Source organism: Nuphar pumila, chromosome 12 (genome assembly GCF_984573655.1).
Source record: "Nuphar pumila chromosome 12, dmNupPumi1.hap1.1, whole genome shotgun sequence".
NCBI classification, from domain to species: Eukaryota; Viridiplantae; Streptophyta; class Magnoliopsida; order Nymphaeales; family Nymphaeaceae; genus Nuphar; species Nuphar pumila.
In genome coordinates this window covers 20,202,498-20,224,878 of record NC_143260.1, presented here as the reverse complement: position 1 = coordinate 20,224,878, position 22,381 = coordinate 20,202,498, and the positions used below count along the sequence as shown (strand labels likewise).

Genomic DNA, 22,381 nt, shown 5'->3' with positions numbered 1-22,381 from the left:
CTACGAAATTAGAGAATCTCCTAAGAAAACACAAAAACCCATAGTTGAGACTCTAACATTGGGATTTCATCCCCAATCAGCACCAATATAAGCAAATAAATCTAAGGAAGAGGATGAAGATAAGAAAAGTCCTTGGTTATAGAGTTCTTTATATATCTGACAGTTCTTAATACAACATTCATGTGAACAATGGTAACAATGGTTGGAACATGATGAAATTGACTGACGGAGTGCACTGCATGAGCTATATTTGGTATGGTAATAGACAAGTGAGTGACCTAATTAGTTGCTGATAAGGTATAGGATCTTCAAGAAGAGTCTCATTTTTAAGCCTTAATTTTGCATTAATCACTTTAGGGGTTTCTACTTTATTATCATCTGAAATGTCAAACTTAGCACAAATATCAGCAACAAGCTTCATTTGAGAAAGAATATACTCTAGGAGAGTAAGCAGTTTCAATACCTAAGAAATATCAAGCCCAAATCAAACATATCAAAATTTTCTTTTAAAACATTTATAATATCAATAACTCTTTGTTGTCACTTCTAGTTATTATCATGTCATCTACATACAATAAAAGTATAACCTTAGAACATGTATTTTTGACAAAAAAAACAGTGTTAGTATAGCAAGAATGAAAACTCATATGAGACATAACGTTACTAAATCTATCATATAAGGCTTTAGGAGGTTGCTTAAGACCATACAAGGTCATTTTAAGTATAAGAGTTTTACCTTTTTCAACACCAAATCCCAACGGAGGATCCATATAAACCTCATTTAATTCTACAATGAGAAACACATTTTTAACATCGAGTTGATATATGGGTCATTTTTTAATAGATGCAACGACTGTGAGAGTCCTAACACTAATCGTTCTAGCTACTGCTGCAAAGGTTTTTTCATAGTCAATTTCGTATTCCTGAGAATATGCTTTGGCCACTAACCTAGCTTTATATCTTGCTAAGGTTTCTATCACTCTAGGCTTTGACCTTAAAAAACCATCTACAAACCTATGGTTTTCTTTCCTAAGGGTAATGTAACTACTTCCCAAATTATGGTTTTATTAAGGGCATCTAATTCTACATTCATCGTTTCAACCCAATCTGAAATGTTTTTTGCTTCATTACAATGTGATGGTTCATAATAGGAGTGTAAATCTATTAAATATTTCCTATAGTCAAAGCGTCATAAGATATAAACCTACTTGGTGGAATAGAGACACGACTAGATCTTCTAAGTGAGGCTCCTTCCATAGTAGAGTCATGTGTTTATTTTTCTAAAGCACTTGAAGATTTTTGTTCATGCCGGGTATATATTTGTATAGGTTTTTCAACATCGTCATTACTTAATGGTGATTCGACATTCTCATCATTAGAATGCTCATTATCATCACCAACTAAGTTTTCTTCATTATCGTTCAAAGAAATATCACAAGAATTAACTTCTCTTGGTAAGAGATCAAATAAAAACATATACTCTACTTCCTCTTTCTCCTTATATTTATCAAGCCCATTTTCATTTTCTAAGGTCACATCTTTAGAAACATAAAGTTTATTATTCTTAAAATCAAAGCAACTATAGCCTTTTGGTTTTTTTCATAACCAATGAAGATACATTCAATGGCTTTTGGAGATAACTTATCTTTCTTATATAAGAGAACAAAGCACTTGCAACCAAAAATTCGGGTGTCCTTTTAAATAGTTTTTCATATGGAGAAATATTTTGTAAAGATGATGATGGAATTCTATTTATCAAATAAGTTGATGTTACAACAACTTCGGCCCAAAAAACAATTTAGACTATCTTAAGAAATAAGTAGGGTCCTAGCATTTTCCATAATGTACCTATGCTTTCTTTCGGTTAATCTATTTTGTTGAGGAGTTCTAGGGCAAGATTTTTATGACAAATTTTATTTTGTTTTAAATAATTTTGAAATTTATTAGACAAATATTCACCACCCGAGTCGGATCTAAAAATGAAAATATTGTTTTGAAATTGATTTTTAACAATCATATGAAATTCTTTACATAAGATAAATACATCGAACTTGAAATTGAGGAAGTAAGCCCACACATATCTAGTGAAATCATCAACAAATGTAACATAATATAAGTAGCCCCCTTTTGATATGGCCGAAAAAAGTCCGCATACATCCGAATGCATTAATTCAAAAGGTTTTTTTAGAAATAAAGCTTTTATTAGGAAATGGAATAGATTTCATCTTTTCAAGAATAGAATCTTTGCAAATGACATCTTTTTAATTACAAAAAAAATCCCCACAAGGGAAGAGATACATCTTTGAATAGCTTCGATGTTCAAGTCTTTTATGCCAAGATTCAATATCTTTATCTTGAATATAATTACAAAAAGATTTTGAAGGAAGATTTAAAGAGTTCATGAAGTAGAGATCTCCCCTCATATGGCCTTGCCCGATCTGCTTCCTGGACCGAAAATCCTATAGAAAGCAACCCTTAGATGATAAAGGGATTTCACATCCTCATTCTACCATTGGATCTTAGATTCAGATCCAAATTCCAATTCTTAGGATCCAGGACCCAATTCTACATTGGATCTCAGACTTCAGATCCAAATCCATTCTAGGATCCAGAATCCAATTCTACTTTGGACCTCAGATCCAATTCCATCTTAGGACCCAGAGTTCAGCTCTATCTTGAATCTCAGATTACAGATCCAAATACCATCTTGGATTCCAAGCCTCGGATTCAATTTCATTCAAAACTTCAGATCCCAATTCCATTGTGGATTCTAAATCTTGAATCCGATTCCACTTTAATTCCAAAAGCCAATTCCATTTCATTCCTGATTTCAAATCAAGTTCCCATTTCAGATCCTAAATTCAAAATCCAACTTTGAACTCTATTCAGAATCCAGATATTGGATTCGGATTTCATCTTGAAATTCCAACTTTTAAATCAATTCCATTTTTCAATTTTTCCCAATTCTATCTTTCCTACTGATTCAATTCCATTTTCATTTCTATTTCTGACTCAAAGTCCATTTATGACTTAGAAAATTTCTTTCTTCTTCTTTTATCTCAAAAACTTCAAAAAACCATCTCTTTCCAGATCTAGATTTATCTTCCCAAACTCTTGATTATTCTAAAAACTTAGAACTTTAATCTTAAGTTCTAAGTTAGGAATCATTTCTTCACTTTATCAATTTCACTTGGAAATTCTTCAAAATATTTTCAAAAAGAGCATACATCTTTGCATATTGCACAAGCATGATTCATTGTGCATTTAGACTTAGGATAAATACTTAGATAAATTCTTTGCAAAGCAAAAGGCATAAAATTCGACCCTTGGTTCGATTACCCCTGGCAAAGGCGCCAGGAACGGTCGAACCTCGTACCGACGAGCGGATCCCGTCTTCCGATTTTCCCGCAAATATTTCAAAAACGGAGGCGAGTTATTTCAAACATTTTCAAAATTAAGGTCAAGTGAGACCCGCAAAAGAAATTCTCTTCTCTTCTCTTCTTTTCTCTTTTCTCTTTCTTTCTATCGTTTATCTTTCTCCCTTCAAAAAGGAGGAAAATAAGAGGTTGGAAAGGAAAAGAGAAGGAAGAGAGAAAATATTACGAGAGAAAAATTTTTTTTGCGATGATCACAGTTTTGGCGACCGTGATGGGACCCGTCTTCGTCCGGTTGAATCTATGCCTTTTCTTTTGCTTCGATATTATCTAAGTCTTTATTCTTCATATGTCAGCTTCATTTTCCATGCAAACCCTAGGAAGCCTAGATTCTGTCCTAAAGCTGACACCATTGCATATAGGATTTAAGTATGGATTGGTAGGACCATATTGAGGAGATTATTCCATGATCACATTAGACTTAGGTCTGAAATACAACTCTCAATTTTAGGGATTGAATGCAAACAATGTATGCAAGTGTATGCTTCTCTTCATTTTAAATCTATCTCTTTAGGACTTGCATTAGAGCCATCTGATTTCTTGCATGTTGAGCATATTTTAAAAACCTCCTTACCTACATTGTCCCGGTCTTCACGTTGCTGGGCTGTCTCACTGAACCATAGTTCGGGAGAGAGCCTCACAACTGGGCCACTTATTTGGGTTCGCGCCCCCCTACCACGTACCTAAGGGCCATAGTCTGAGGTATATCGGTAGGTGCTCAAGGATGTTGGGAAGCCATTACCTTAGAACCGGAGAAATATTTTTATGCCACGTACTTCGAGCTTCGGCTTGAGTATATCGGCGTATCTTGATTGGAATCAGATGATCTGAACCCTAGAGTTAGGATTAAGGTCTTATCAGCCATTTCAAAACATTGCATTTAGAGTCAGCTTTAGGGAGTACTGTTTGTGCATCTTTTGTACATTTGTGATTGTATGATATTGTATATTCCTAACAACCCTGGGTATATATTATTCAAAATTTCCTCTTTGTTTTCAAAACCCAGGTGTGTTTTTCCTTTCTTCTCTTATTTTCTTCAAATTCTTTTGATCCTGCCTGCAATTCTTCAAAATTTTAAAACTTTGAAATTCTTTTCTATATTCTATTTCTTACCCTCATTTACAATAAAACATCTTTTGTCAGGAGATGTCCTTTTCGAAATTAATCTTTTTGTTCATATTTTACTTTTTCAGAAAAACAATGCGGTTGTCGCAAATTTTGGGTGACAACCCGATCCCTCGTAATGGGATGTTTTCATTGTCAAATTGTGATTTCTTCCTTTATTAAAATTTCCTTCCTAGATCTTTTCTAAAAACCCCCCATTTTATTCACAGTGAAAACGTCAACGTTTCATCATGGTTCAAACGAGAGCGAGGAGAAGGGCAGCTCAACAGCACAATGACAGCGAAGTAGAAGAGATAAACTCTTCCAGATTGTCCCGAAAACATGATTCAGATGAGAATGATGTTGACCCGGCAATGTATAAGATCTTTCAAAAAATGATGGCAAAGATGATGTCTGAACAAGGAGGGGCAAGTTCAAAGAAGACATCCTCTAAGAGCAAGACCAAGAGAAAGCCAGTGAAGAAGCATGTCAGGATCAACAAGAAGAGGGTCCAGCAGGACAGCACATCTGAGGGCACGGAATCAGCAGATGAGGATTCCGAAGAAGAGCAGTTCGTATTCGTCCCGAAACATCTGCGACAAGTCAAGAAGGTGGCAGAGGAACCTGAATCAGTCAACAAGCCTAAAGATGGAGTCCCGGCAGAAGACTCAGTTCAAATATTGACGAAGATGGTCAAAGACCTGCAGACTCGAGATAAGGGAAAGAGAGTATATACCAGGCAAGACTTCTACCTTGGTTTAGATGGGGACAACAGCTTGGAAGATCTCCCTCGAAAATTTATTAAGTTCGATGGGTCCGGCAACCCAAAGGCCCATCTCGCAATGTTCTTTGCCGAATGTGTCAGGTTCAGTGAAGACAATCGGGCCCTCTTCTTATGCTTTCCTCGCAGTTTGGAGGGCGTAGCAGCTAAGTGGTATGCAGAGCACATCAACCCTATCGAGCTGCGTGATTTCGATAAAGTTGTCAACCTGTTTGTAGAGAGATTCATGTTCAATACTGAGGCACCGCCAACCCTCAATCACTTATGCAATTTGAGGCAGGATGACAACGAAAAGGCCATAGATTTCATCCGTAGGTGGAGAGATACTTGCAACAAGATGAGAACCCCCGTCTCAGAGGAACATGCCCTTCAACTCATCCTCAATAACTTCTCTCAACCTCTGAAAAGCCTCATTTTCCCATACCCTTCCAAGTCATTTATTGAGTTGACTGAGCGAGCTGAATGGCTCGAGATGGGAATAAATAACGGAGTCTATGATGGCACCACTCTGGCAAGGGGCAATCAAGATGCAAAGAAGAAAACCCATTTCACTCTTTCCGTTGGTCCCTCATCCGACAACAAGGATAACAAGGAGGATCATGATAGCAATTCAGAAGGATTCAGGGGCCAAAAAGGAAGATCTTCCAACAACAATAAGCCTTCCCAACCTAATTCTCAGCAGCGAGAAAAGAATCAGGAAAAACCAAAGCGCAAGGATTGGGGTCCTGACCGCGAATTCACCCCTTTGGAGCAGACACTCGATGAGGTTCTAGAATATATGCTCACAAAGAATATGATTCGTCTGCCAAAAGCTGGCGATCCTTCAGTAGTCTTGGGCAACTTCAAAGAACAGTTCTGCAAGTATCATCGAGCAATGGGGCACGACACAGATCACTGCTTCGTTCTGAAAAATATCGTCCAGGACTGCATCGATAAACACCTTCTGATAGAGGAGAAAACTGAAGAGCAGCCCGCCGCCCTGACTTAGCCTTTTTCAAATCGTTCAAAAGGCTGATGACACTAGAGTCTTTTCTGTTATCCTCCATTTTCTTTCCTGTAAGGGCAAGTCAGCCCGAGTCTTTTTACGACCTTCCGTTCAAGGACGCTTGTAAATATTTCAGTCTTTACTATCAATTTTGCTTATAAGTGCAATGACAATTTCCTTCCTATCTTTGAGGTTCAATTCTTATTTCTTTTTGCTATATTGGGGCATTAAAATTTCTTTTTCAAAAATTCAGGACAATCCTGACATCATTCATGAGAGAAATGATATTACCTATGAGGGTCTTTCAAAAATCATGAAAATTTTAGTTTAGATATTTTATTACAACCTTTTTCAAAGATCAACCCTTGTGTGGATCATATTTTTCTACAAATTGATTTCAAATCATTGCATTTCAAAGATCAACCCTTGCGTTGATCATATTTTCTGAAAATTGATTTTTGAATTATTGCATTCCAAATATCAACCCTCGTGTTGATCATATTTTTCTACAAATTGATTTCAAGACATTGCATTTCAAAGATCAACCCTTATGTTGATCTCATTTCCCAAAAAATTTGATTTCATTACATTCAGAGATCAACCCTTGTGTTGATCTCATTTCCCAAAAATTGATTTTATTTCATTTCAAAAGATCAATCCCTTATGTTGATCTCATTTTCCAAAATTTGATTTCATTTCATTCAAAGATCAATCCCTTATGTTGATCTCATTTTCCAAAAATTTGATTTCATTTCATTCAAAGATCAATCCCCTGTGTTGATCTCATTTTCCAAAAATTTGATTTCATTCAAAGATCAACCCTTATGTTGATCGTATTTTCTAAAAAATTAATTTCAAATCATTACATCCAAATATCAACCCTCGTGTTGATCATATTTTCTAAAAATTGGTTTTCAAATCATTGCTTCAAAAAAGTTAACCCTCATGATGATTTCTCATGAATGATCCCCTTTCAAAAGATCAGCTCTCGCAGAAAATCTTTCTTTCCAAAAATGATTTTCTCGTATTCTTCTATCATTTTGACGATCCCACATGCAGGCAGGATCAAATCTTTTTTTTTCAAACTTTATCAAAATTTTCATTTATCAAATCTTCTTTTCAGTTTTTATCAGTTTTATTTATCTTTATTAAAAATTTATTTTACTCATTCATTTTATTAATTCTTTTGTCAAATTCTTATCTCAAAAAATTTTCCTTTCAGGTTAAGGGATAAACCTGAAAACCTCATCCTACGAGGTCCTTATTTCTTTAAAACAAGGAAAAGTCTTGAATGTCTTTCCACCTCTTTTAAAGCTTCATTAATCTCTGCCAAATCTCTTCTTTATCAAATTTTCAAGCTTTGCTGATTCTTTTGATTCTTTATCAAACCTTTTATCAATTCTTGCTAAAATTTTATTTCTGCCCCATTCAGGATAAGGGTTTAATCCTGAAAACCAGGCCACATACAGCTTAACTATGATGGTCTATTTCAATCCACAAGTTGAATCCTTTCTTTAGGTTAAATTCCTATAGAATCAAAAGCCCGTAGGTTGAACCCCTGTCAAACCAATATGACTCGTAGGTTACATCCCTCCTCAAACCAAAATTCTTTCTTAAACCGTCGATCTTTAGGCTGAACCCCTACTGATCAGCGAACTTTAGGTTGAAGTCCTACTGATTCGCAATCCTTAGGTTGAAATCCTTTAGGACCATTTCTTTCGATCTTTAGGCTGAACCCCTACTGATCAGCGAACTTTAGGTTGAAGACCTACTGATTCGCAGTCCTTAGGTTGAAATCCTTTAGGACCATTTCTTTCGATCTTTAGGTTGAACCCCTACTGATCAGCGAACTTTAGGTTGAAGACCTACTGATTCGCAGTCCTTAGGTTGAAATCCTTTAGAACCATTTCTTTCGATCTTTAGGCTGAATTCCTACTGATCAGCGAGCTTTAGGTTGAACACCTACTGCTTCGCAGCCCTTAGGTTGAAATCCTTTAGGACCATTCATTCCCTCGATCTTTAGGCTGAACCCCTACTGATCAGCGAGCCTTAGGTTGAAGTCCTACTGCTTCGCAGTCCTTAGGTTGAAATCCTTTAGTATCATTTCTTTCGATCTTTAGGCTGAACCCCTACTGATCAGCGAGCCTTAGGTTGAAGTCCTACTCCTTCGCAGTCCTTAGGTTGAAATCCTTTAGGACCATTCATTCCCTCGATCTTTAGGCTGAACCCCTACTGATCAGCGAGCCTTAGGTTGAATACCTACTGCTTCGCAGTCCTTAGGTTGAAATCCTTTAGGACCGTCCATTTCCTTCGATCTTTAGGCTGAACCCCTACTGATCAGCGAGCTTTAGGTTGAAGTCCTACTGCTTCGCAGTCCTTAGGTTGAAATCCTTTAGGACCATTTCTTTCGATCTTTAGGCTGAACCCCTACTGATCAGCGAACTTTAGGTTGAAGTCCTACTGATTCGTAGTCCTTAGGTTGAAATCTTTTAGGACCTTTCCTTCCGATCTTTAGGCTGAACCCCTACTGATCAGCGATCTTTAGGTTGAACACCTACTGATTCGCAGTCCTTAGGTTGAAATCCTTTAGGACCATTTCTTCCGATCTTTAGGCTGAACCCCTACTGATCAGCAAGCTTTAGGTTGAAGTCCTACTGATTCGCAGTCCTTAGGTTGAAATCCTTTAGGACCATTTCTTCCAATCTTTAGGCTGAACCCCTACTGATCAGCGAGCTTTAGGTTGAAGTCCTACTGATTCGCAGTCCTTAGGTTGAAATCCTTTAGGACCATTTCTTTCGATCTTTAGGCTGAACCCCTACTGATCAGCGAACTTTAGGTTGAAGACCTACTGATTCGCAGTCCTTAGGTTGAAATCCTTTAGAACCATTTCTTTCGATCTTTAGGCTGAATTCCTACTGATCAGCGAGCTTTAGGTTGAACACCTACTGCTTCGCAGCCCTTAGGTTGAAATCCTTTAGGACCATTTCTTTCGATCTTTAGGCTGAACCCCTACTGATCAGCGAGCCTTAGGTTGAAGTCCTACTGCTTCGCAGTCCTTAGGTTGAAATCCTTTAGTATCATTTCTTTCGATCTTTAGGCTGAACCCCTACTGATCAGCGAGCCTTAGGTTGAAGTCCTACTCCTTCGCAGTCCTTAGGTTGAAATCCTTTAGGACCATTCATTCCCTCGATCTTTAGGCTGAACCCCTACTGATCAGCGAGCCTTAGGTTGAATACCTACTGCTTCGCAGTCCTTAGGTTGAAATCCTTTAGGACCGTCCATTTCCTTCGATCTTTAGGCTGAACCCCTACTGATCAGCGAGCTTTAGGTTGAAGTCCTACTGCTTCGCAGTCCTTAGGTTGAAATCCTTTAGGACCATTTCTTTCGATCTTTAGGCTGAACCCCTACTGATCAGCGAACTTTAGGTTGAAGTCCTACTGATTCGCAGTCCTTAGGTTGAAATCTTTTAGGACCTTTCCTTCCGATCTTTAGGCTGAACCCCTACTGATCAGCGATCTTTAGGTTGAACACCTACTGATTCGCAGTCCTTAGGTTGAAATCCTTTAGGACCATTTCTTCCGATCTTTAGGCTGAACCCCTACTGATCAGCGAGCTTTAGGTTGAACACCTACTGCTTCGCAGCCCTTAGGTTGAAATCCTTTAGGACCATTTCTTTCGATCTTTAGGCTGAACCCCTACTGATCAGCGAGCCTTAGGTTGAAGTCCTACTGCTTCGCAGTCCTTAGGTTGAAATCCTTTAGTATCATTTCTTTCGATCTTTAGGCTGAACCCCTACTGATCAGCGAGCCTTAGGTTGAAGTCCTACTCCTTCGCAGTCCTTAGATTGAAATCCTTTAGGACCATTCCTTCCCTCGATCTTTAGGCTGAACTCCTACTGATTCGCGATCTTTAGGTTGAACACCTACTGCTTCGCAGTCCTTAGGTTGAAATCCTTTAGGACCATTCCTTCCTTCAATCTGTAGGTTGAACCCCTACTGATCAGCGAGCTTTAGGTTGAACACCTACTGCTTCGCAGTCCTTAGGTTGAAATCCTTTAGGACCATTCCATCCCTCAATCTTTAGGTTGAACCCCTATTGATCAGCGAGCTTTAGGTCGAACACCTACCGCTTCGCAGTCCTTAGGTTAAAATCCTTCAGGACCTTTTCTTTCTGTCTTTAGGCTGAACTCCTACTGATTCGCGATCTTCACGTCAAACTCCTACTAATTCGCAGTTCTCATTTTAAGTTCCCTTCAGATCATTCATAAGTCAGTCTATAGGTTGAATTCCTACTAATCCATATTCTTTTTACGGTTCTTAGGCTGAATTCCTATCGAACCACATTCATCTTTCAAGAAGTAAACCTGTAGGATGAATTCCTACCAATCTATATTCTTTTGCAGTTCTTAGGTTGCACTCCTACTAAACCAGAATTCAGTTTTCCAAATCTTAATCTATAGGTTGAATTCCTACTAACCCATGTTCTTTTTTCGGTTCTTAGGCTGAATTCCTATCGAACCACATTCATTCTTCAAAAAGCAAATCTGTAGTTTGAATTCCTACTAACATGTATTCTTTTGCAGTTCTTAGGTTGAATTCCTATTGAACAAAATTCATTTTTTTTTAGGCTGAATTCCTACTGATCTATATTCTTTTGTTGAAATCCTATTAAACCAAAATTCATTTTTCAAAAATCCAATTTATAGATTGAATTCCTACTAATCCATATTTCTTTTGTTGTTCTTAGGCTGAAATCCTATTAAACCATATTCATTCTTTTGAAAATACAGTCTATAGATAAATTCTTATTAGTCACAAATTCTTTTACAAAATTCTTGGGTTGAAATTCCTATTAAATTAAAATTCATGTTTTTCCAAAATTTCAATTTGTAGGATGAATCCCTACGGATTCAATATTCTTTACAACTCTTAGGTTGAGTCCCTGTTGAGCCAATGTTGTGTGATAAAGCCAGTATTTTCATGTTATTTCCTCCAAAATTTCAGCTAAAGGATGTATCAAAATCTATATTGAGTGATTATTTCACGAGAAATTCATGAAAAATTTGCCAATTTGCTAAAAACATTTTGTTGATTCTAAATATTCTTACTACACAAAAAGAATTTCCTTAGATTACCTCCTGTATTTCCTTCCAAGAAGGTGAAACTCTTTGCGAAAAAGAGGTAAAATTCAAATCTTTTCCTGTTGATCAACCAAAAGGATGTAAGAAATATCCTCGATATAATCAATGAAAGAAATCTTCAATGATATTGAAAAGCCAGAAGTGAATTTATATTGATCTTGGCTATGGCGCATGTTTTAAAATGACTTTCTGGCAATCAGGTAGTGGAAATATCTTGAGCTATAAGAAGAATCCACTCAACCCAATATCTTCTCATTTTCGTTTAAAAGTTGCAATCAAATATCCGCAAAAGGGATCTCTCAATTGTCGTCAAGATGAAGGCGAATTAAGCGAGTAGACCCCCGGGGCCAAAGAAGATTTGAAACATCTCCAAGATGACGGAATTTGTGACGGATCCTTTCAGGGAAAGTTCGGATCACCGTTAAGATGAAGGCGAGTATGATGAACCTACCGACAAACCCTAAAAGATATTTGATTCCAGCTATTATCTAAAGACCTTTTTAGCCAACATCATCAATAGAATCCCTGAGATAAAAGAAGGATCAGAACATCTCCAAGATGAAGGAGTTTGTGACGTCCCCTTCCCTGAAAAAGAGAGAAAAGTCAGGACCCATCCAAATGAAGGATGATGAGAAAAATCGAGAAAGCCCAATGACTCAAAAAGAGTGCAAAAAGATTATTGTGGGAAAACACCCAGATATCAAACTGCCAAAGTTGCCAGAAGTCATATTTTCTCATGCAAAATTCTTTTATCAATATCTTTTCATTACTTGCTTTTATGAAATTAAGAATATTTCTTCTATTCTCATATCAGGGAAATGGATAACTTCCTTGAAGAAGATCATCAGCGCTAAAATTTTGAATCTGACTCTTAGAACTGAGGAGTTAACCTCATTGGAGGAAATACTTTAGGTAAAAGAGGAAATATCTTTGCACATGCATGCACATTTTCAAACATTTGAATCAGCTACGATTTTATCTTATTGGCAAAACTTTCTAGCTATTCCAAGAATTAAATAAACATTCAAATATTCATTTTGATGCAACCTAGCGTTGTTTGTATTTCCCAAAAAAGAGTTGCCTCAGAAGAAGTATCTCCTCCTGTCCCATCACGGTTTTCTCATTAACGAATTCCGTATGGATGACCCACTCAGGACAAGGGTCAAACCTGAACCATTTGCGAAAGATTCTTTGACTTCAAAAGTTGTTTCAGTCTCAGCAATGAGACACGCCATTTCTTCCCCTTTTCGAAGCTTTAGGGACTCTATATTTCCTCCTTTCGCAAAAACCCCTCTCGGATTTGTTCATCCAAAATTCCGAAGGTCCCATCGTGATTTCTCCATTTTGAGAAATCCATATGGTAGATTTCTTATTTAGGTTAAGAGTTAACCCGGAACCTCGCTTCGCGAGGTATCTTCCTTGCAGGTTTGGGTTAAACATGAGTCTCGTTCCAACAAGATTCCTCGTTTGGACGAGATGATTTCTTCCAGTCCCACCATGGTTCTTCCCATCAAGGAACCCTTGCTTCATATATTCCTCCAAGAAAGGATCATACTCGAGCTTCATTTCACAAGGCCTTTTCCAAAATGTCCCATCAAGGTCCTCATGTATTCCTTTCCTCATTTCCAAATTTATTTTTGATATATCTTCGTCCCATCCAGGTTAAGGGCTAAACCTGAATCATTCCAAAAAGAGTATCTTGTCTCACCCATGAGACCTGATCAAAATTTTCATTTCCCACCATTTCAGAATTTCCATCTAAAGTCTCACCACGATTTCCTCATTTTCTACTCAATCATATCATCTTCGAGGATTTCATCTCCCCAAAACCATTCAGGATAAGGTTTCAAAGCCTGAAAAACCATATTTCCAAAATAATTATTCCACACCCAGTTCAGATCTGCTGACTGGGGCATTTTCAAAATTTGGAGTGTTATCTTTGCCACTAAGCTCGGCTTTCAACCGGCTTAGTAGCAAAGAGGGGCATCTGTGAACACCCCAAATTTTCCAAAAAAATCCAAAAATGACCTTTTTGCCCCTGACTCCATCTTCTGAGAAAATCAAAGCTAAAATCCAATCATTCTTCAGATTTTCTGGATTGAATTCCATATTGATATATTCGGATCCGAATCCAATACTTTAAATCCATATTTCCTCAAAATCCGGATCAAAAACCCATTTCTGAGGAAATTTTCTCAAAATAGCTTTTAATTTCTCAGAAAAACTCCCTTTTGTAAATATTTTTGCAAAAACACAAAAAATTAGTTTTAATCTTTTATTTTCTCAAATCTTAGGACTTTTACTTAAAAATACAAAAAAAATGGAAAAATAACACCAAAAACCAAAAATTGGGAAAATTTCAAGAAAAACGAATGAGTTTGAGACTTTTAAAAATCGATATTTTGCTAAAAGCCTCAGGAGCCCCCTCTTTGTAAATTTTCGAAATAACAAGGGGCCCCTTCTGCAAAACAGGTTTTTTTTTAGGGTTTTCTTTTTACCCTTCGTAAGGAAGGAGATGGGAAAAGAGCGCAGCCGCCTCTCCCGAAACCCTCTTCGTCGCCCAAGCCCTCCATGGCCGACCTCCCTCCACCCTCCATCACGAAACCGTTGGGTCTCTCTCCACCCTCCATCATGAAACCGCTGGGTCTCTCTCCACCCCCCATCACGAAACCGCCATCTTCACCCTTCATTTCTAACCTCCTCTTCCTGAATCTTCCCTGCTCCTCCTTAAAAGGGGATTCAAGGAAACCCTAAGAACCACCGTCTTCACCCCTCCATCGCTTCGCGCATCCTTTCCTTTCCCTCTTTTCTACTTCTCGATCTCTCTTTTTCCCATCTCCCTTCATTTCTTCTCGCTTCCCTGGCTTTCCCCTGCACAGCGGAAGGATACTAATCATCCTACAACGCCAAGAAGGGCCTCGCGGTTGAAGAAAAAAAAAAAAAAAAAACACCACCCCTTTCATCCAAATCTCTGCAGTGTTTCTAGCTTCTGGGCGAATCCACTGTCACCATCCATTTCCACCCCACTCACATCCGAGCTATCTTCTGCAAGTAGCCATCGTCGACCCCTCTTCACGGCACCTCCTCTACAGCTTGACATTCATTCATGTGATGGGCCTTCTGCGAGTTAGCATCTTACTATATCTATCCATCCCAATTTGCCAAGGCATGAATCTAGTCTCTTGCTGTATAAACGTAAGTTGTTATTGATAACATCATACGAATTCAAGCTTGCTGGAGTTGATGGTTGCAGTCACCCCTCTTGGAAATTGGTCTGTTCGCATGAGCACCAATCTGCAGAGACCCAGTACATTAAGGATAGAACCAACTCGAAAAGACTTGCTGTGCAGATTCAATCTAAATCTTGGTTATTAATTTACAGATAATACCAGTTTGTTGCAGGTTATTAATTTACAGATAATACCAGTTTGCTGCAGGTATGATACTTTCCTTCCAACATCTATTCTTGCTATCAATTATTTAATCTAATATGGATTTGTTTGTCCCATTGTAAAATTTATCACAACTTCCATAGAAAATATTGGTTTCACTGCAAAATTAGGTTGATATCTGTTATAAGGTTTGCTTGGGCCATTCGTAATCAAGAATGCCTGATGAGTTCACTAAATCTTCAGGACAGACCTACAGTGTCCTTTGGTCTCAACTAAAAACCTCTCCTTGTTCATATAAGTGGTCTTCATTAATCTATCATGCAGTAACAAGTCTATATAGGATTCCAAACCACTTTTTTTTTTTTTTTGAATCCGATGGATGGAGTTCGGTTGATTGAATAAAGCAAAACAGTTTGCTATGGTCCATTCATCATTTTCTAGCATGCTCCACTTCCTGTGGAGACCATTTATACTTGAAATCCACTAGTATACTCTCACATTTCTAAACATTTCACCATTCCATCTATATATATATATGTATGTATATATATTCATATATGTATGTATGTACTGCATATAGATATGCATGTATACACATATGCGTGTATATATGTATATAGATATATCATTTTTCCACATTTTAGATTTTAAGTACCTTGGCATGTGAGCATTTTTTATCTACATGACATGTATAAATTTTCTCTATCTTTCATACTAACCAAGTGTTTTTGCAGGGAACATGTTATTACTTAAGTTCTAGATACAAATGTAATAAGCTAGATCTTAATGAGAAATTACATTTCAAGCTTTAGGTAGAATGAATGAGCATTATAAAACATTATAAATTGCTTGTTTTCATGCAATTTTCCTTTATTTCTCAAAATTTTCACAATGGGAACACGAATGGCACGTACACCATTTCATAAGAGGTAAGCTAATTCTAAGTTGATGATTTACACCAACGGCCATAGTCGGGGCGTAAACAAAACTCAGTATTTTTATCTTTTATGAAATAACACTGGATCCGCACTGGATCCATTTTCAAAATTCATCATATTTTCTTAAATATTTTCTTCTTTTATCAGAATTTAACTTAAAATTAACTCAAAATATATACCAATGGCCATAGTCAGGGTATATTGAGAGTTAATTTCATTTTAAATTCTATAAAAGCACCAAAAGGGTATTTTATCCTTCACTTGAATTTAGATATGACTATTATATAATACATTCAATGACCATAGTCAGGAATGTATTATATCATTAGTCTTGTTTAAATTCATTTGAAGAATGAAATATGATTTTCAAAACCAATTTCAAAGTTATTTAAATTCATTCATCATATAGGATAGAATTGCATCATATTTTCAAAACTTTCTTTTTAAAATTCCAAGTGATTCTTCTTCTTCATTTCTCAGATCAGATCTTATTCCAATTCAGTTCTATTTCATTTCAAGATTCAAGAATTCAATTTCGAAGTCCAATTTGGCTTCGAAATTCCAAAATCACTTCTATATTCAAATTTCCAACTCAAATCAAAATTCAAATTCAAAGTTCAATTTTAACTTTGAAGTTATCTTCTGATTTCAAAACCAAGTTCGTCCCCTTATCTTCAATCAAGGTTTGGATTTGAATCTCAAATTTGAATCTCAAATTTAAATTTGGGTTTCTAAAACCCAGATCCGTCTTTAAAGGTCCTATTTGGACTTCTCAAAACCCAATTCCAAAAACAAATCCTAGTCTCAAACTTGGATCCAGATTTTCAAAGTATAAAACTCCATTCCATTTTAGATCTCCCATCACAGATCCAAATTCCATTTAGGATCAAAATCCTTATTCCACCTTGGATCTCCCATCACGGATCCAAATTTCATTTAGGATCCAAATCCTTATTCTACTTTGGATCTCTCATCACAGATCCAAATTCCATTTGGGACCCAAACCCTTATTTCACTCTGGATCTCCAATCATAGATCCAAATTTCTTTTAGGATCCAGATCCTCATTCTACCATTGGATCTCAGATTCAGATCCAAATTCCAATTCTTAGGATCCAGGACCCAATTCTACATTGGATCTCAGACTTCAGATCCAAATCCATTCTAGGATCCAGAATCCAATTCTACTTTGGACCTCAGATCCAATTCCATCTTAGGACCCAGAGTTCAGCTCTATCTTGAATCTCAGATTACAGATCCAAATACCATCTTGGATTCCAAGCCTCGGATTCAATTTCATTCAAAACTTCAGATCCCAATTCCATTGTGGATTCCAAATCTTGAATCCGATTCCACTTTAATTCCAAAAGCCAATTCCATTTCATTCCTGATTTCAAATCAAGTTCCCATTTCAGATCCTAAATTCAAAATCCAACTTTGAACTCTATTCAGAATCCAGATATTGGATTCGGATTTCATCTTGAAATTCCAACTTTTAAATCAATTCCATTTTTCAATTTTTCCCAATTCTATCTTTCCTACTGATTCAATTCCATTTTCATTTCTATTTCTGACTCAAAGTCCATTTATGACTTAGAAAATTTCTTTCTTCTTCTTTTATCTCAAAAACTTCAAAAAACCATCTCTTTCCAGATCTAGATTTATCTTCCCAAACTCTTGATTATTCTAAAAACTTAGAACTTTAATCTTAAGTTCTAAGTTAGGAATCATTTCTTCACTTTATCAATTTCACTTGGAAATTCTTCAAAATATTTTCAAAAAGAGCATACATCTTTGCATATTGCACAAGCATGATTCATTGTGCATTTAGACTTAGGATAAATACTTAGATAAATTCTTTGCAAAGCAAAAGGCATAAAATTCGACCCTTGGTTCGATTACCCCTGGCAAAGGCGCCAGGAACGGTCGAACCTCGTACCGACGAGCGGATCCCGTCTTCCGATTTTCCCGCAAATATTTCAAAAACGGAGGCGAGTTATTTCAAACATTTTCAAAATTAAGGTCAAGTGAGACCCGCAAAAGAAATTCTCTTCTCTTCTCTTCTTTTCTCTTTTCTCTTTTCTCTTTCTTTCTATCGTTTATCTTTCTCCCTTCAAAAAGGAGGAAAATAAGAGGTTGGAAAGGAAAAGAGAAGGAAGAGAGAGAATATTACGAGAGAAAAAATTTTTTTTCGATGATCACAATGGCCTTACCCAATCTGCTTTCCGGACCGGAGATCCTGCACATAGCAATGGGTTGGTGAAAAGGAGACACTACATTCAAAATCAGTGATTTGAGAAACGGAAAAAAGGTTTAAACTAAGTTTGGGAATAATTCTTATTTTTGGAACAAAAAAATCTTTATTTTGGCCATAAACTTTTTCAAGGTTTCCAATTCCTTCAACATCTAAAGATGTTCCATCGGTTGTGGAAACATATGATTTAAAAGAATTAAGACTTGGTTTTAATAAAAGTGATGCATTTGGAATCATATGGAAAGAGGCACCCGAGTCAAGTATCCAAGAGGTCATACCTGAAATGGAGGAAATGGCGGCACCAAAAGTGGAAGGTGTAGAGGAGTTCATTCTCATGAATTGTTGGAGAGTTTCGGTAAGACGTGCAATGAAATCCTTAATGTCTTCATCTTTCTTTGAATCTTCATTTGAGATTTGAGAAGTCTCTCCAATGGAAGCCACTTTCTTCTTAAGCTTGGGGCAATCCGATCGAATATGGCCCGGACAAACAATCTTTCTTCCTCCACCATTATTTTTTCAAAAGTGAGGTGGTTTATATGGTCTGACATTGTTACCGGGTCTAGACACGGCATGAACTTCATCACCTTCCTTTTTTAAGGCCAAACGAGTCTCCTCTTGACATAAGTCGGCTAAGATATCACTAAGGTGAGTGGAAGCCCTATGAAGGAGGGATCCTCTTAGTTGCTCAAATTCGAGACGAAGCCCATGAATACAACAACAACTACGCCTTCATCCCAAAACAATTGGGGTCGGCGATATGAACCAACAAAGAAAATCATTCTGGGTCTTCCACATGAATCCTTCTCCTCCATTCATTTTTATCCAATGCCATGTCCTCGGTGAGGTTGAAAGCATTCATATCCTTTCCTATCACCTCCATCCATGTCTTCCTAGGTCTACCCCGACCTCTTTTAACTAATATATTTTCCCATTTCTCCATCCTTCTAACTGGAGCATCATTAGGCCTTCGTCGAATATGTCCAAACCACCGTAAACGATTCTCTCTCATCTTATTTTCAATGGGTGCAACGCCTACCTTCTTACGTATCTCCTCATTTTGAATCTTATCTTTTATTGTATTTCCACACATCCATCTCAGCATACGCATCTCAGCTACACTAAGCCCATGAATAAATTGAAAAAATCTATCTTTTTCAATTTTCTCTTGCCTCGTAACAATAGCAGTACCTTCTCATTGAGGTTCAAGAAGGATAAGTTCATCTCATAAAGAGGATAGGGCACTAAAATAGCCCCTAATACTCTTATCATCTTGCTTTGTTTCTCTAACTTTTTCTTGCAAAAAGAAGTGTCTAGCAAGATCACGTTGCGTGTACATCCCTTTCACGAAAAACCAAGCTTCATTGGCTTTCTTGAATTTGGCAAGATTGGCACAAATTTTTAGCTCAACATTATTCATGAACCATGCTAATAATTTAGCATGCTCACTTTCTCAATCTTCCATTTTAGAAGAAAATTCAAGAATGGCCTTTTTTTTTCTTCTTCGTTCAAAGCTCTCTCCTCATTACCTTCAAATTTAGTGAGTTTCAATTGTGGTTTCGGAATGGTTCCACACACACAACCCCAAAGTTTTTTACCTTTGAGATTATTTTTTATGGCGGCATCCCACATACGATAATTGGTCCCATTTAATTTAAATGAGAGATCAATTTTTGAATCCTTTTCGGCCATCCTTAACATAGGAAATTTGAAAGGAAAAGAGAGGAGAGATATTACTTGTTAAAAGAAGTCCAATGAAGCTTTTTACCAACTTGCTCCGATACCATGAAATGAAGTGCCAAGGAAGGGATGTGATATATCCACGAGCCACGCAACCGCATACACACATACAAAGTAGCCACTAATGGGCGAAAATACAATGAACCACAAAAGTGGTAAACACACAAAGTGAGAAGGAATAAAAGTATTTCACTTCAAGAATGGCTTCTTAGAAGCTTACATTACAAGGGAAAAACCCCTTTATTTATAGACAAAGAGGCACCTTTGGAAGGGCTCCATATGGGACATTGGAGCCCTTCCAACGGTCATAAATATGACTATTGGAAGCTCAAACGTCCCATATGGTGAGCCCATTTAATAAGAAAAAGAAAAGAAAGAAAAAGAAAAAAAAAGAAAAGAAAAGGAAGGAAAAAGGAAGGGGAAAAAGTACATATGTGCGTGAATAAGTAAAAAGACAGATTTACCCCTAATGGGTATTACAAAAGAAAATATATATATTTATAAATATATAGATAGACACATAGACATATATATATATATAATATATACAACAACAACAACAACGCCTTCATCCCAAACAATTGGGGTCGGCATATGTAATATATATATATATATATATATATGTGTGTGTGTGTGTGTGTGTATGTGTCATGATCTAGATATATATAGTACAAATAATTTAACAAGTATGCATAGACCATGTGTATGAGAAGCATAGAAGAAGCGTGGGGGAATCGAGCTTCCCATGAAGTTTCAAAAGCGAGGAGTATCACGCTTCCGAAGCGAATTTCCGGGAAGTGAGCTTCCCACCTACCTAAGAAGCTTCCGGTAACTCTGCTCGTACCCATGTGACTTAGCTTGTATGATAGAACAAGCTCATCAAATTTGAAGGTGTATACATATATACATGTATATGTGCCTGATTGTTATCAAGGGCATAATAATAGCACAATTACATCACAATTGAAACCTCCTAAACAACACATCAATGTAAAAATAAAGGTACATGTGTTAACAAATCCAGGCCATAAGAGCATAGTTTGTCAGATATCAACAACTATTTCACTAAAAGGCAACAATTTGGGATACTATGTCATGATATTAAATAAAGAACAAGAAGCCATGCTCTTACGAGGATGCAGTTCTGCATCCTTGCAAGTGCATGATTTAACTCATTTAAATCACGAGGGAACAGAATCCCATCGTGTGGCTCATATCTGTATTTTGGAACATCTTTAAAGACTTGTAGTAAACACTTTCATGATAGGAAGGCTACGTTGGATAATTTTATAGGACACAAAACAATGAAGACAAAGATTCTGTCATTTTAGTGGGTCAGTAATTCAAGACATAAACTACACTTACATACAAGAATAAAACAAACAAGGCAATGAAAAACAGCCACACGACAGAGGAAGCCTCTCCAGATAGCAATATAAAAATAATAAACAGATTATATACCATACATCACATATAACAAGGAAAAAGAAGCAAAATCAAAATGTCATGCACTCACTCAAAATAAAAGCAAAATAAGATAAATAAGAAGAAAAAAATTCCTAGTTACCTGCCATGGCCTACCAAACTCATTTAGTGCCTCTGCCAGGGCAGCCTCAGCCTTTTCCCATGTCTGAATATCACCCAAGTAATTCACTGGCCTCTAGAGATATGAAAAGGAAATCAAAACATAGGGATATTATAATCACAATTAAACCAGTGGACAGCTTCACCATATTGCAAGTCATGGGTTACAACAAGAAAATAATATAAAAAACAAAGAAAAATATTGAAAAGACCTCAGATAAATGCATTCCATGCAGTTAACAACAATGAAATCATAATAACATAGTAACACCTGTCACAAAGTGACACAGTGTTAAGAAATTAACTCTAAGGCAGAGCACATGGTAACAAATGGCATGATTGGTATCTTCTGAAAGAATGCCAGCAAAATCTTTTGACACCAATTACTTAACAACCCAACAGTGACAACTAACAATTGTTCAGTGGTTACATGATTATGAAGCCAGATAAGGTCCAATTCTAGAAGTGCAGTTCAAAACAGACGGCATATGAACTGAGCCTGCAATTCCTTTTCAACTTTCAAGCAATAAATATGATCTATATGTAAAAACTGCTATTCCATCAAACAATTGAAGGCAACATATCAAAAATTACTGAACATTTTAACACAACCGAATGTACTAATGTTAACATATAGATATCCAGCTGCATGATCGTTAAACTAGTTTGATATTCACCAATGTTCTTTTTGAGTCATTCCATATTCAGATATAGATGTGGCTCTACAACTGAAAACGTATTTGGTCAAACCAAGAGTATTTACTGAAAAGTTCCAGTACTAAAGCTTTTTTCTTTCTGCAGGATTTGAATCAAGTGCAAATTTTTGGGGATAAAAAGTCCAGTCCATGGAACCACTCCCAGATTCAACAAGATAACCAAAGGTTAGATGCATGAGAACCAAATCTGGAGAACTCTAACAATATAACAGCAAACAGACAAGAAAAGAATGAGAAACATGTAGCTACAATTTACAAAATCATTTAAGGTGAACATAAGAGGAACTACGAACATAACTTTCTGAAGCACATAAAGT

At 36.8% G+C, this 22,381-nt stretch overlaps 1 protein-coding gene across 1 annotated transcript in view; it reads right to left on the bottom strand.

The window, feature by feature from the left end:
- The window catches only part of LOC149820230 (threonine--tRNA ligase, mitochondrial 1-like), a 74,482-nt gene that overhangs the window by 7,995 nt on the left and 44,106 nt on the right, over window positions 1-22,381 (bottom strand). Inside the window, exon 16 of the mRNA XM_089983789.1 lies at window positions 21,332-21,424. Coding sequence (XP_089839915.1) covers window positions 21,332-21,424 — 93 coding nt within the window. The remainder of the gene's footprint in view (window positions 1-21,331; window positions 21,425-22,381) is intronic.